The 15,436-nt window shown below is 45.0% G+C and overlaps 1 protein-coding gene across 3 annotated transcripts in view; it reads left to right on the forward strand.

The window, feature by feature from the left end:
- The first annotated feature begins 387 nt into the window (after positions 1-387).
- The window catches only part of COG3 (component of oligomeric golgi complex 3), a 49,514-nt gene continuing 34,465 nt past the window's right edge, over positions 388-15,436 (forward strand). For 2 of the 3 annotated variants that reach the window (XM_032790380.2, XM_032790381.2), the window contains exons 1-7: positions 388-696; positions 9,813-9,959; positions 10,532-10,593; positions 11,738-11,903; positions 14,129-14,203; positions 14,320-14,412; positions 14,720-14,845. In XM_032790380.2, the coding sequence (XP_032646271.1) occupies positions 538-696; positions 9,813-9,959; positions 10,532-10,593; positions 11,738-11,903; positions 14,129-14,203; positions 14,320-14,412; positions 14,720-14,845 (828 nt within the window). In that variant the 5' untranslated portion in view covers positions 388-537. The remainder of the gene's footprint in view (positions 697-9,812; positions 9,960-10,531; positions 10,594-11,737; positions 11,904-14,128; positions 14,204-14,319; positions 14,413-14,719; positions 14,846-15,436) is intronic. The other variant, XM_032790382.2, reaches the window with a different exon arrangement.

Genomic DNA, 15,436 nt, shown 5'->3' on the forward strand with positions numbered 1-15,436 from the left:
TGTCCTGATTTTTGGGTTTCTTTTTAAAAAACATAGGGTCCCACCGCCATCCTGATTTTTTGCATTTCCTGTCTGGTCACCCTACCTGCCCCGGCCAAAGCGGGACGAGAACACGTGTCTCAGGGCTCCTAGCGCCGCTGAGCACTAGTGCCTCGAGCCGGCAAGGGCCACTGTCCGCACTGGTGACTTTTCTCACGGGCAATAGCTGCAGAATCCTGCGCTCATTGGTCACAACGGAGCGGGTAAGCAGGCCCCGCCCCCGTGCCCGTCCACGCATCGCAATGATGTCACGAGGGCGAAGGCACTTCCGCCCTATGGGATTCGAAGAATCCCTTCCATGCACCGGAAGTTTCCGTCCCCGATCAGTTCCTCCCCCTGGTTGTGTACGAGTGGAACCCTCCCGCGTGCCTCGTTCCCTCCGGAGGCGTTTCCGGGTTCAGATGGTTCCGCTCCTCTCTCTGCCTCTCGCTGCGTCGGACTCTCCCGGATCCCGGAAGTGGCCCCTCCTGCTCGCTCCGGCTGCTGCTGGCCGTGAGGATGGCGGAGCCGCCCCCGGAGCTGGGCGACAGGGAGATCCGGGACAAGCTCGGCCTGTGGGACCGCAGGCCGCGGCCCCTGGCGCCTCTCACCGACCGACAGACGGACTCGGTGCTGGAGCTCAAAGCGGCGGCCGAGAACCCGCCCGTCCCGGCCGAGGTGAGCGGGGAGGGGCAGCAGGTGGCGCGGAGCGGCCGCGGCCGGAGCCTGTGGCGGGGCCGGAGGCAGGGCGGTCTGGCGGGCGCTGGGACCTCCCCGTTCCTGTAACGGGAGTAGCTGCCACGTAGCCAGGCTGGAAATCATGGTCTGGGCTGGTCGGAGGCTGCTCCCCGGGGCCCGCTGGGGGCGTATCGGGCCATCTCCTGCTGCCTGGGACGGGCCCTTGGTCCGGGTGGTGCTTTGCCCCGGGGCGCATCGATACCGTGCGGAGCTGCCCCCGGTGGGAGGAGGACTCGGGTCTGGCAGGCAGGGGCCTCGCTGGTGGGAGGGGGCCCGCAGGGCGGTGGTGAGGCAGCGCAGTGCTGTCCTGGAGACGAAATGTGCGAAGTCTTGAGGAGTTATGTGGTCAAGAGGGCCTCTCTCTCTGGCATCTTCCCTAAGAGTGAGCTCCAGTACCTGCCGTATTCTCCATGCAAATAACTATATTCTAGCTATCCTAACGTGCTACTCTGGTTTTACCTGGATTCACTATCCACTTCCTGTACTAAACTGATGCAGGGCGCCGTTAATAGCGGTGCTGTTCCACCCCAGAGATGGCTCCATTCTAGTATTTCTAGAATCAGAGGGACCTCGATAGGTCATCTAGTCCAGTCCCTTGCACTGACACAGGACTATTATCTTCTAGGGATGGCCAAACTGCGGCTCGCAAGTAACAAAGTAACTCTTTTACAGTTAAAGTGTGGCTCATGGAACTCCCCCCCCCCACTCCCCACCATTCTCCTCCTACCAGATGGAGGAGGGAGGGAAGCTTGGGGCTTCTGCAGTGCTGACGAGTGGTGGGGCTAGGGGCTTCTGCCCCAAGGGAGACACCTGCCGGGTCAGGACTTCAGCCCTGCTCTTGCTGAAGTCCCGAGCACTGACAGGTGTGCCTGACTGTCAGACTTCTGAAGATTATCATATGAAACTCAGAGGATCTGAAAGTTTGGCCACTCCTGAATCTAGTCCATCCCTGAAAGGTGTTTATTTAACCTGTTCTTAAAATTCTTTAACAATGGACATTATATAACCTTCTAGCTCGTTTGTTCCACTGCTTAACTACCATTACAGTTAGAAGATTTTCCTCATGGAAGAGCCTAAATCACCCTTGCTGGAATTTAAGCCCATTACTGCTTGTGCTTTTTCAGTGGATAAGAACAGTTCTTCTTCGAGTGCTTGCTCATATCCATTCCAGTTAGGTGTGCGCGCGCCACATGCACGTTCATCGGAGATTTTTTACCCTAGCAACACTCGGTGAGCCGGCAGGGCGCCCCCTGGAGTGGCGCTGCTATGGTGCCGGATATATACCCCTGCCGGCCCGTCCGCTCCTCAGTTCCTTCTTACCGCCCGTGTCGGTCATTGGAACAGTGGAGTGCAGCTTAGCTGACCTCCACCTGCCTAGCGATTCGCTCATTTCTATTGTATTGTGTATATAGTTCGATTTCCTGTAAGTATAGTTAGTGTTTAGTTATTAGTTCTGTAGTAGTTATTGTATATAGTTAAGAGGGATTGGGGGTTAGCCCCTTCCCCTCACCCGGTACCGGGGCCCATGCCCGGTTCACCGGGCTTCAAACCATGCTTGGCCTCTCATAGGTCGATGCCCACAGGAGACCCTCACGACTTCTGTCTCAAGTGTTTGGGTGAATCCCATCTCACGGACAAGTGCTGCATCTGTAAGGCTTTCAAGCCCTGGACTAAAAAAGAGTGGGACATTCGCCTGAAGCAACTCTTGATGGAGGCAGCGCTGACTCTTCCGTCTTTGGCACCGCCTGCAGTACCGGGAACAAGTGCCTCTTCTGCACTGGAGCGCGCGCCGACAGTGAAGGCTCCTCGACATCAATAATCACCGGCCCAAGCACTGCTCTCTCTCACCAAGGAGCAAGAAGCACAAGCCTCCTGCGGCTACTGTATTTACGCCGCAGTCTGAGCGCTTAGCTAAGTCGGACCGCCCGGCACTGACAACTGCCACGGCACCGACGTCCTCCGCACCGTTGATTCCAGCCTCGCAAGAGCCGTCGAGTCCGGTGCCTACCAGCTCCCCGGCACGCGCCGTGGTTGAGCTTATTGTGCCCTCCACTCCGGAGACGTTTTCCACAGCACGGGACTTGATTGCCTTGACGGAGCCTGAGCTGCCTCAACCCCCGGCACCGCCGGTGTGGGTTGTTCAGTCAATAGGCAAGCCGGCCTTCATGAGACCATCTTCGCCCGGTACCACTGAACGTCGCCTGTCCCGATCCAGGTCCCACAGACACTCTCGGTCCCGTCATCGATCCCGGTCCCGGCGCCGCTCGCAGTCCCGGTCGAGGTACCAGTCGTACTCGCGGCACAGTTCGAGGTCCTGGTTGCCGACCAGATACTCTCGGCACCGCTCTACGTCCTGACACCACTCGCGGCACCGTACCTCTCGCAGCCGATCTCGGCACGGCGATTCAAGGCACCGGTCGACCTCCCGGCACCACGCTGGTCGCAGGTCCCGATCCCGGTCCCGGCACCGATACGACTCCCGGTAGCGTTCTCTGGCACCGCGTGGGGACAGATCGAGTGGACGCAGGGACCTGCATCAAACAGTCTCTGCCCCTCCGTGGCCTTCTCGTCATTCATCTACCTCCTCCCATGAAGACAGTGCATCCTATGGGGATTCGGATACTCACAACACGTTCTCCCAAGGAACCCTTGGCACGGACCAGGGACCTTATCAGTGGTCCTTTTGGACACCTTGGGCTTATCATCAAGCCCAGGGTGAACCCCCTATACCATCGCGCTCCGACCCTTCCGAACACTGAGCACCAGAGGCCACCATTAGCTGACCTCCCTCGGCTGGTACGGAGGAATCTCCTGCCCACATACCAGACCCACAAGATCTACCGGCTCCGGACGTTCCTGAGGATCAGGAGTCAGTCCAGGACTCGCTTGTCCCTGGGGTTTCATCCTCCTCCTCCCCGGATGAAGCAGTGGCAGGGACGTCAACATCGGGACCCCCTCCAATCAACCTCAGGTCACATCAGGACCTTTTGCGGCGTGTCGTCCTTAATATCAACTTACCTGTAGAGGAAGTTCCTGAGGTGGAGGACTCGGTAATCAGTATACTGTCGTGGAGGTGCCAACTAGGGTGGCCCTCCCCTTCATTCATTCGATCCAGGCTAGAGCGGATACCATCTGGCAATCCCCGGCATCCATACCGCCCACAGGCAGAGAAGTCGAACGGAAATACATGGTGCCCTCCAAAGGGTATGAGTACCTTTATGTACACCCCCCTCCCTGTTCATTGGTTGTACAGTCCGTCAATGAATGGGAGAGCCATGGCCAGCAAGCCGCTGCACCTAAATCAAGGGAGGCCAGGCAAATGGATCTATTAGGAAGAAAAATCTATTCCGCGGGAGGCCTCCAACTCAGGATGGCGAACCAACAAGTCCTCCTGAGTAGATACAGCTATAACACCTGGGAGGTGGTAGGGAAGTTTACAGAGCTCGTCCCGCAGGACTCCCGCCAGGAATTCACAGCACTCCTGGAGGAGGGGAAGAAAGTTACGCGGACCTCCCTCCAGGCCTCGCTGGATGCCGCCGATTTGGCAGCTAGAATGGTCGCCTCTGGAATCGCCATGCGACGTATATCATGGCTGCAAGTGTCAAGCCTGCCACCTGAATTTCAGCAGACTATACAAGACTTACCTTTTGATGGCCAGGACCTGTTCTCGCAGAGTCTAAAAGACAATCACATAATTATGTGTTTGCTGGGAATGCATACGCCACAAACTCAAAGACGGTCTTTCTGGCCCCAACCTCAGCGCCGCTACCCCCCGCCTCGGCCAAGGCAAGACTTCACCAGAAGGCGAAGTCTTACCAGACGCTGACGTCAGTCTGGGCCTCAAGGGGGTAACAATTCCGGTCCCACCAAGCCACCAGTGGGACTGAAACCAAACTTTTGAGGGTGCGCCCAAGAGCAGTGTACCAATGGCCTCCCAGGATCCTTTTCAGTTCTACAACCGCCTTGCCCCATTTCTCCCTGTGTGGTCCCAACTAACCTCGGACCGTTGGTTCCTACGCACGGTAGAGTTTGGATACCGTCTTCAGTTTATTTCAACCCCTCCCTCCCATCCCCCCTCCTCGTCCCTCTTTAGGGACCCCTCTCACGAGCAACTCCCTCTCACGAGCTATAGAGGAGGTTCCGGAGGAGTTAAGAGGCAAGGGGTTCTATTCCAGATATTTCCTAATCCCCAAGGCAAAAGGGGGCCTCCGGCCTATCCTGGACCTGCGAGGACTGAACAAATTCGTGAAAAAGATCAAGTTCCGCATGGTATCCCTGGGAATCATCATCCCTGTAGAACTGATAAATGAAATTGTTTGTTTTTAATTGTTCACTTTATTAATGTAAGTTCTGTTCACCATTCCCTACACTTGTCTGCATTGTAACTTCTGTTCACTGTTTGATTTTGTATTCCATATGACTTGGCATTGTGCCTCTCTCATACAACTTTGTATTAGAAAATTGGTAGAAAACTTTGTATCAGATGTTATAGCCCCTAAAGATAGTATAGTTAAAGTGAAAGAAACATGTGCCTTTTTGCTAGAAGTAGAATAAGATCTCCCCCCCACTCTGTAATCAATTGCCCCATTGACTGAATGAGGTGTGAATGAGTGAGGCTTGGAAGACACCCACCTCCAGACAGCTACAACAGTTATACAACAGATTGATGAGATGGGAATGAAGCAGAGCAAAGGACAATAGAACTTGTCAAGTGGGCCCATATGTGAGCGGGAGCAGAATATTGAGTGACCTCATGGATTATAGCAAGCACCTTTCTTTAGAAAACGCCCTCTTTGAGCAGCATTGGGACAACATCCCAGAAAAAAAGCTAGCACAAAGACCATACGGACACAGACCAGATTTTGAATCTGCGTCTGGATTTGCATAAGAGGAAGCTGCCTATAATACAATGGTGTCTTCCAGAAGGACCTGTGGTCTCGTCTTGTCACATCGGGCATCGATCGGTCGGCAGAAGCCCGGCTCCCCCTCCCCCATCTAACTCACCTGGCCAGGCTGCAGTTTAAGGGGAACAACTAAGTGGTTAAAACAGCCCAAGACGGAGTTGTTTGTTCTGTGGGTGGTGTGTGAATGCCATGACGTAAATATATCATATGCATTATGATTAGAGTAATTAATCTAATACCTGTTATTACTTAATAAATGTGCGTTTTGCCTTAACCCCCTGAAAGATCCTCGTATAGTACTTTTGAGTACAACTATCCCTCCTGGATCCGGAATCTCTCTGCCGGCAGGGGTATATATCCGGCACCATAGCGGCACCACTCCAGGAGGCGCCCTGCCGGCCCACCGAGTGTTGCTAAGGTAAAAAATCTCCGACTGACGTGCACACGGCGCGCGCACACCTAACTGAAATGGATATGAGCAACACATCTCGAAGAACTACAGTTACAAAGGTGAGTAACCGTCTTTTTATCACCCTCCTCTTGATAAGTCTTTTTTGTTCTTGATGGTTATGTTCCTCCTCCGTATTCTTTTCTCCTAAATAAACCCAGTGTTTTCAATATAATAATCCTAACAGATACAAACTTTGCGTATGGCTTTCATTTTGTAAAGGACTTTAGGATGCTTTGTTGCCACATAATTTAAAATCAGCACTGGAAGGGAGAATATTCATTAAAATACAACTATGTGAACTCAACCTTCCATAATGTCACAAAATATTAAACACTAAAAAACATAAGTTGATTCTGTTCTCATGTGATGTCTGAGGAGTTGTGAACTGCAACAAATATGGAATACTTGAGTTATGAACACATTATTTAGACAGCATATGTGCTGGTGTAGAGCCTATCAGTTAAAAATGAAGTATTTCCACTCTTTACCTTCATAAAAGTTTATGCGCTATTGATTTTTAACAAGAAGCAATGGAATCAAATTATTTTAATCAGAAGGTAGTCAATAACACATTAGGGTAGTATTGGTTTTCGGTTTAGTAGCTCTGCACATTATCACTCTTGTTTGTCTTACCTGCAAATTGTAATGCTGCCCATTGCATATAATTGTTTGAAACTGTTAAGATTACTGTGATAAATAGTGTTGTTAGCATTCCAAATACGTATTTCTGCTAAGAAGACAGGCCTGTCTGTATCTTGGCAATAGCTTTTGTTAGTATAGGTCAGTTTATTCAACACCCTGAGTATATTTAATTTCTTTGTGTGAAAATCGGAGTCTCACAATCAGTTTTCTCATTTGTTTGCTAGAAGGAAAAACATACATAGCAGCAGATAAGTGGGAGTGGAGTTTCCTTAATATATTTAAGATGGGCAATTGGGGTATACATGAAGAAACTGTAAAACATGTTGTTACTCTCTTCAAATTTTCCCTTTGAATGAGAAAAGATTTTATAGTTCAATAGAATTATAGTAGGTGTTACAAATCCTAGTATTTCTTTAATGCTATTGTATAGACAGATCTATGAAGAAAAAAAGTGAATTTAAAAAAGGAACAAAAATGTTGCTACTCAGAAATGCTAGGTGAGTTAATTGAAGTATTTCCATCTAGCGCCATTCTGTTCTAGCTGAATTTTACAAGAAATTCTTATTTATGAATGACCAACTTCCCTATTCCTTAAGTTGTATTTAATTGAAACGCAATAAGCTGTCAGCAGTCTGATAGTCCAGATGTTTATAGAAGGGTTGCTCATGCTTGGACAGCATAGTGACCGAAAGAGTTACTGCACATGATAATACTTAGCACTCTTATAATGCTGTTCTGTCATAGATCTAAATTTATCTTACAAAAGAAGGTGGGAAAACTGAGGAGCAGAGAAGTTATGGGCTTGATCTTCACAGATGCTGAGCACTCTTAGCATCCATTGAAGGAAATTGGAATTGTGGGTCTTCAACATCTCTGAAAATTCGTTTCTAGCTGACTTGCCTGAGGTCATACAGCTAGTCAGAATAGAAGTCACGTCCCTTAGCTCTCAGTCCTGTGTTCTATCCATTAGCTTCTCACTTCTGGAAATCTAAGTTAAAATTCCACCTCAAGTCAATGGCTTCCCCATTCTTAGACCCAGTTTGTCCACATTACAAAACTACCAGATTGTTAGGCATGGCAAACCCTGCCCAAGCAAGGATCAGGATTAAATGGTGGCAGAGTCCTTGACCCAACCCCGACGAGACCCCACTACAAAGGTCAGGTTTATGTCGGATCAGGAAACAACCTTAACATGTATGGTCGGGTTGTCCCTGTTCACCTTGTCTTGTTTGGGGATCCTCATCAGCTGCGGGCCCTGCTTCTGCCAGCCATCACAACCTTGTTGGACTGTATGTGCTAAAGTGTGTTTGTGTCAATGGGTTGCAGTGCCTTTCACTCCACAGTGCAGCAGCTGGTGGTAACTGGCAGGAGTGGGCCATACAGCTGCCACTGTGCCAACTCTGCAGGTGGCCGGAGATGGATTATGGACATTGGCTATGGGAAGCCCCACCAGGCTGAGCCCCAAGCAGTGGCATGCTGACCAAGGTTTGGAGTGGGAGTGTTGTGGTCAGGTCTGAAAATGACTCAACCCTCTTGGGCTCTGGGCAGGTCCTGCTCAGACCTCTACATAGTAGGGGTGTTGAATGTCAAAATTAAGGTGCATTGACAAAGCTATCTGAGGAACCTGACATTATCAGTCTCTACTTTTATGTCTACTAAAAATGCCTATTGAGAAACCCCTCCCCAACCCTAACAAAAATCAAAAAGATATGATGTTCTGCTGAATTCCTTAGTTATCAGTGTTTTAAAACCTAGACCGGGCTTTTACCAGGTTAATATTTTCACATAGTGACTTTTGTTGCCACAGATAACTTGTTCTGTGTAGAGTTGTAATGTGATTTTTTTTTTTAATTGTGTGCAGTGCTCTTTTGTTATGTTCGTTGTTGTAAGCTTTAATTGTGCAAATGTGTCTAAGAGGATGTTATGTTAGAATAGTTAGTGAGAACATTCTCGTTAGCTGTAAAATTTTATTCAAGGATAACATACAGCATCTAATTCCAAGTCTCCAATCTAAAAATACTTAAATTATTCCAAATTACTTGGATTTTTTTTTCATGTTTAGTAAAAGATATTTAATAAACTGAAATTCTGAAAAATAGGAATGATCCTCTAAAGAAATCTTCCTGTATAATCATCTGGAGTATCTATTTGGAAGTATTATTTACAATGTTGTTCTGAAATTATTGGAATTTCAGGTTGTGGCAATGTTGGGTTTGGAATTTCCTTTTGTCATATGGCAGTAAAATCTAATGGAAGTTTGTTTAGCTTGTATGCCAATCAAAAGGTTTTTGTGCTGGGCAGATACTGCAAACCTTTATGTTATTTTGTCTTGCACTTGGAAATATGAATCATTGCGGTCTTGTCTCTACTACCTGTGGGATCAATGTTACAGCGATCCATCCACCGGGACTCGATTTAGTGGGTCTAGTGAAGACCCACTAAATCGACTGCCGATCGCTCTCCTATTGACTCGATACTCCACCAGAATGAGAAGAGTAAGGGGAGTTGACGTGAGAGTTTCTGCTGTCGACCCAGCACTATGCGTATCCCACTGTAAGTAGATCCAAGCTACGCTGACTTGAGTTACTTGAGCTGCGAAAGTAACTCAAATTGCTTAGATCGACTTTTCCCTGTAGTGTATACCTGCCCCATGTCTTCTGATATTAAGTCCACAAATATTAATTTGTCTTGCTGTTCAGCTAGCTAAACTGGAGATTTGTAAAGTTTTTCAATAGTATAGGAGATCATATCCAAGAGGGTTGTATTAATTCATTTTCAGTTTTTCTTGTTTAGTAGAAAGTATTCATTTAATTCTTTGTCGTGTGATAATTAAGTGAATATTTTAAATATTTCTGAATACTGATACTCTGGTGTTTAATTATGTTATTGAAATAATTTTTTAAATGTCCACACTGATTAGTCCTTCAAAGTTAAACAAATGGGAACTTAAGAAATAAGTTTGATGTGATTGAGATATTGTTTACACTATAGCATATTAATTTAAAATTAAACATTAATTTTTAAAAAGTCATTTAAACTGATGGGGTTTTTATGTACAGCTTCCAATTGAAGATTTATGCAGTTTAACATCACAGTCACTAAGTGTCACATTGGCTGCAGCAATACCTGAATCAACAGAGGATATCCTCTTGAAAGGCTTCACCGCTTTGGGAATGGAAGATGAAAGAATTGAAACTGCACAGCGGGTAAATCACACCAAATTGCTTTACAATCCTAGAGGCATCACTTTAGTGCTAAAATTCTTCCCAGTGAATCTGTGGAGCTTTTAATACTGTGTGCCTTTCTTATGTTTTTATAAAATTATTTTGTTAGCATTTAAGAGACATTCAAAAAAAATTGAAGAAAACAAAACTTTAGCGTCTTCGTTGTGCAATAGTAGATTTTTCCCCCTGTATTTAGAGGCTAAAGCATCTCCAAAGAAAAGTGGTGCTGCCTGCAGAATGTCGCATGTCAACCCCATAATGTTTGCAAAGAGATAGACAGTGCTAATGTTGTATTCCTAGAAACTCATGGAGATGGCATTCTACCTTTTTCCTTTAGTTAGGTGATAGAATTGTGCTCTGCTATATGCCGGACTATCTGAATCATTGTTGACTGTTTAAGGTTTTTTTTCCCTTTAATAATGAAAGATGCTCATGTTGTGGTGCAATTCATCATCTGTATCCTGTTGATTGCTCTGGAACTCCAGATATGATGGTTTCTTGTATTGGTTCCTTGTAATGTCTGGTTGTTGACAATCTAAAAATCTTTGTTCTAGTTCTTCTCATGGTTTGCTCAGCTGCAGGCCCAGATGGATCAAGATGAAGGTGCTAAGTACAGGTATGATCCTTCTTCCATTTGTTGAATTTTATCACTGTATATTTTTAGTCTCTTCACTGAGCAACAGCTTCTAAACTAGAAGTGAAATTTTGCTTTTCTGTATATATCAATTCTCCTTTAAACATATTGCAGCATATGATATGTAAGATTTTATCCTGTCCACTAATATACATGCATGTAATTTTTCAGCATCCTATGACACTTTTCCCAGTTATGTTTAATTTGTATCTATTTTGACTGACTGATTTTCTTCAGTCTAGGAAGGACTACTTTCAACTGACTTTAGCTATTTATCAACAATTCATAAGGAGTTGTGTCTGAAAGAGTTCTGGAGTGGCTAATGGTCTTAGATATTTCTGCTGTGGCTAGTGCCACAATTTTGAGTTGTCACATCCAAAATTAAGAGTGTGCATTACATTTTATTGTAAAGTAACCTGCTCTTTTCCCTGTCTCCTGGGGTTTTTTGGTCTGCTTGTTCTCTGGCCTTTATTGTGGGAAGAGTTTTGTGTTGTATCTGGAAAATGGTAAGGCTTGGACTTATTCTGAGCCCATCTCTGTGAACTGTCGCAAAGTTGGAGAGTAACACCCCTGTTCTCTCTCTTACGATATGTTTCTGATGCATGGCAGTAGTGTTTGTAGATCACAGGTGGAAAAGTGGTCTATTAGATGGCTATGCTGTGTCTGTTTTAGTTGGAGGAGTCTAGAGAAGAGTGTTAATTAGTTCTCTGCCCTTACTATTCTGGGGATTACACAAGTCTGAGGAGAGTTTGTGATTTTACATACTGTTATATATGTCCACAGTAGTTGATGCCCAAGAGTCATTAGTTTTGAAGTTCCTTTTTTATTTAAATTGGACACTTAACATTTTAATTTATGCTTAATAGTGCTTGAAAATTGATGTCTTTATCAGTTTTAAAACAGAATCTATGACCCGTGAGCTTAAATATCAGGTTAGTTTGTGATTTAAGATTTTATTATACATTGTTTTTTGGTCTGTGCATTTACTTCCTGCAAGAGATTTACCTTTTTCTAGCGAGGTTTCTGTGTCCCCAGGAAAATGGAGTAAATAGTGCTATGTATTGGTTATGTATTTAAATATGTAAAGAAAAGCATTACCCTTTTTCATTGTGGTTCTCTTTTCTAGACAAATGAGGGATTATTTGTCTGGATTTCAGGAGCAATGTGATGCTATACTGAATGACGTGAACAGTGCTCTTCAACATTTGGAGTCTTTGCAAAAACAGTATCTCTTTGTGTCCACCAAGACAGGAACACTGCACGAAGCCTGTGAGCAGCTTTTGAAAGAGCAGGTATTTTGTGATACGGGTGTTACTGACGATTGTTAAATTTAAAGGTACCAAAAAATAAAGTCCTCTGTTTACAGACCAGGCATCTTGTGGGCAGTAATGGCAGTGCATGATTTACTCCTGAAGGAATTGTAGAGGCTCCAGCATAGCAGTGGGGAGCACAGCCCAGTGGCTGCATGGAGGTGGAAGATCACCCTGCAGCCCCCCCTTACCCTGGGACACAGACTCGGACTCAGACACAGAACAAGGGTCAGACCTGTCTCAGAAACACACCAGGGGTCTGCCTCTCCACGCCAGGTACACCAGGTGTGGGTAGGCAGGCTCAGCCCAGCAGGATCCAAGTATGGAGGGGCTTAGTGAGGGTGGATCGAGGTGCGTGGTGAGAGGGTTCTGTGTGGGGCAGTCTAGGTTCAGGTGGCTCAATGGGGGGCCTGAGTGTGGGGGCATCTGCATGTATAGGGTTTTGTTGGGGCAGTTCTGGGTGCAGGGGCAATGGGACTCTGCAGAGGGGTCCAGTTGAAGGTCGTTAGGGCTCAGCGGAGGGGAATGTGGGAGTGAGGGATGGGGCTTGGCGGGGGGGATGAGTGTGGGGGGCTTTTTCAGGGGGTCCTTGGTTCAGAGGAAGAAACAGAACAAGAGTAGCATTCTCTAGTCTCTTCACTGTGGTCCCTGGGAGTTGTAGACGAGAGTCTCTAGTGAAAACACTTTTCTGAAATTAGAAAGGTAATGTTAGAATTGAGTGAACCATTCACTAGAAAGTCATATGTTTTAATGTGGAAATATTTTCTTCAGTAGCCACCTAATTAAAGGAACATCCTAAGACTTTTTTTCATTCCTCTTTTTTGGACTGTTTACCTGTGAAAAATTTGGCTTAAGGTTTGTCATTTATACAGGTTTATTTAGCAGCTATTTCTGCCAACCATTTCCCAGCTGGGGTCTGCCCTTTATATTTTGCACCCCTTTAGTAAAAGATTTTTAAAAGGTCTCATAAACTCTTCTTGCTTATTCATAAACCCACAAGTCATTCAAGTTTCAATTTAGTTGTCAGCAGACTGATGACATTACTGTTTGAACATTTATGGAAATATTGTTTAAACTTCCTCTGTTTGAAAGCAGCCAGAAAACTAAATGAGTTGTAGGCTGTTATAGCTGATTCTCATCTTACATCATGTTCCTCTCAGACAAAATGGTCATGAAACATTAACGAAAATTGTCCAAGGTTGTTATAGCTAAACTGATACTACTCTGAAAAGTGATGCCACATAAACAGCATTATGAGGGGTTCTGTGTTTGTTTGATATCCAGCTGACTTCAAGAGCAAGTGCTCAGAATATAATATTTAAAGAAACAAGGTCAGGTAATATCTTTTATTGGACCAACTTCTGTTGGTGAGAGAGACAAGCTTTTAAGCTTACACAGACTCTAAAAAACAGTCTGTCTCACCAGCAGAAGTTGGTCCAATAAAAGATATTACCTCATCCGCCAACATGGCTACACCATTGCTGCAACAACACTGCATACAGATTTTTTTTGTCAGCACTGCAAACTAAGTCTGAGATATTAGTCAAACTGCTTTCATTCCTTATCCCATATCACCGCCCATAATAGGGTTCTGCAGAGCAAAATATGCTCTCAATGAGCACCATCCACCCATTGTTTAAATTTATGCCCTCAGTGACCCTTGTGTAAACACCCCCATTGCATTCTGTGGCTTTGCACAAGTGCAACTGCTTAGAAATCAGTAAACAATTCTGATGTTGAGGGAAGCAGGATTATGTAAAAGTAAATGATATTCTCCAAACCTGCTGCTTCTGCTGATCTTCAGTGACTTCTTCTGAGTCCTATTTTTGGATGCTTTTGAGGGATAAAGGAACTGAAGATAGGAATGTATGCATGGTATATTTTTAAAGAATGTTGGGATCCTGAAGTGCTTCAGAATACCATTTAATATTCTTACTACTTGAAAAGATTCTATGGCTCCTTCAGAATACTGCAAGACCCCTAGATTGTGCGTCTGTAAAGACAATACACTCGAGAACAGCATTTAGTGGTAACATTTCTTTTTCTAATTCAGAGTTTAGAACATGACAAGATTTCTGCCTTTGGCAAATTTTTTGGTGGTCTATTATGTAGCTAGCAAAATATGATCTAATTTTTTAAGCGTCTTATTTGAAACCTAAATTGTTCATTAAGTTACTTGCAATCTTTTATTTGCTCTGTTTGAACAGTCAGAACTCGTTGACCTGGCTGAAAATATCCAACAGAAACTCTCTTATTTTAATGAACTAGAAAATATTAACACAGTAAGTGTTGTTTTATTTCTTATAATCTTAGAAAGTCTAGTAGACTATATTAATCACCTCAGTTCTGTGACCAAAATTAGTTATTTCTTCTGATTGATGTATTTTGTTTTTTAAAGAAATTAAGTTCCCCCACATTGTCTGTGAACAGTGAAGGATTTATACCTATGCTGGCTAAGCTTGATGATTGTATTACATATATTTCATCACACGTAAGTAACTTAACATTTTGTATTTTTAAATTAAATCTTAACACTTTAGAGATACATATTCTAGTTATTTTGGATTTTTCTAGATGTATTTATTTTTACAGAGGGGAAAAAAAGGCAAGGATGACACTGTCTGCTCCTTAAAATGTATCTCATCTGCATACTTTTAGTCCACTTTTGCTTAAGGTTATAAACCTACAACAGTTAGCTTCCATTAGATACTTTTTGCCTATTACTTTTTCTTTTAAAAGTGTTTTTTTATGTCTACCATTACTGCCACATTTAAAATGCTTTTCTTTATTCTCTACAGCCTAATTTTAAAGATTATCCCGTGTATTTGGTTAAGTTTAAACAATGTCTTTCTAAAGCTATGCACCTTATGAAAACATACACTGTGAACACACTACAGAACCTCACAAGCCAGTTGATAAAAAGGGTAAGTTGGTTAAGCAGGTACTAACTTAATTAGTCTGATGTATTTGTCGTAACCCTAGACAAGGGGATCTCAAACTGGGGATTGTGACTCCTCAGGGGGTCACAAGGTTATTACTTGGGGGGTGAGAGCTGCAGCCTCCACCTTGAGGCCCGCTTCACCTCCAGAATTTATAATAGTGTTAAATATTTAAAAAAGTGTTTGTTTTTTTTTTTAACTTATATGGGGGTCGCACTCATAGGCATTTTTTCCAGCTTCTTCCTTTCTCGTCTCCTCGTCCCAAGAATCTCACTTATTCCCCAATTCCTCAGTCTCACTGCTTTTCTGATCTCTCTCCAGTGTCTCCCTCCTATATCCCCTGCAAACCAAGGATCTGTCTACAATGCAAAATACCCAGACCCACGCAACTAGTCTCACAGCCTGGGTCAGCTGAGTTGGGCTTGTGCTGTGGGGCTAAAAACAGCAATGTAGACAGTTGGGTTGGAGCCTGGGCTCTGAAACCCATCAGGGGGCGTGGGTCTCAGAGCCTGCCCTCGGGCTGGAACCCAGGCTCTGAGACCAACCTGCCTTGTTGGGTTTCAGACCCCAGGCTTC

The sequence above is a fragment of the Chelonoidis abingdonii genome, chromosome 1 (genome assembly GCF_003597395.2).
Source record: "Chelonoidis abingdonii isolate Lonesome George chromosome 1, CheloAbing_2.0, whole genome shotgun sequence".
Taxonomy (NCBI): Eukaryota; Metazoa; Chordata; order Testudines; family Testudinidae; genus Chelonoidis; species Chelonoidis abingdonii.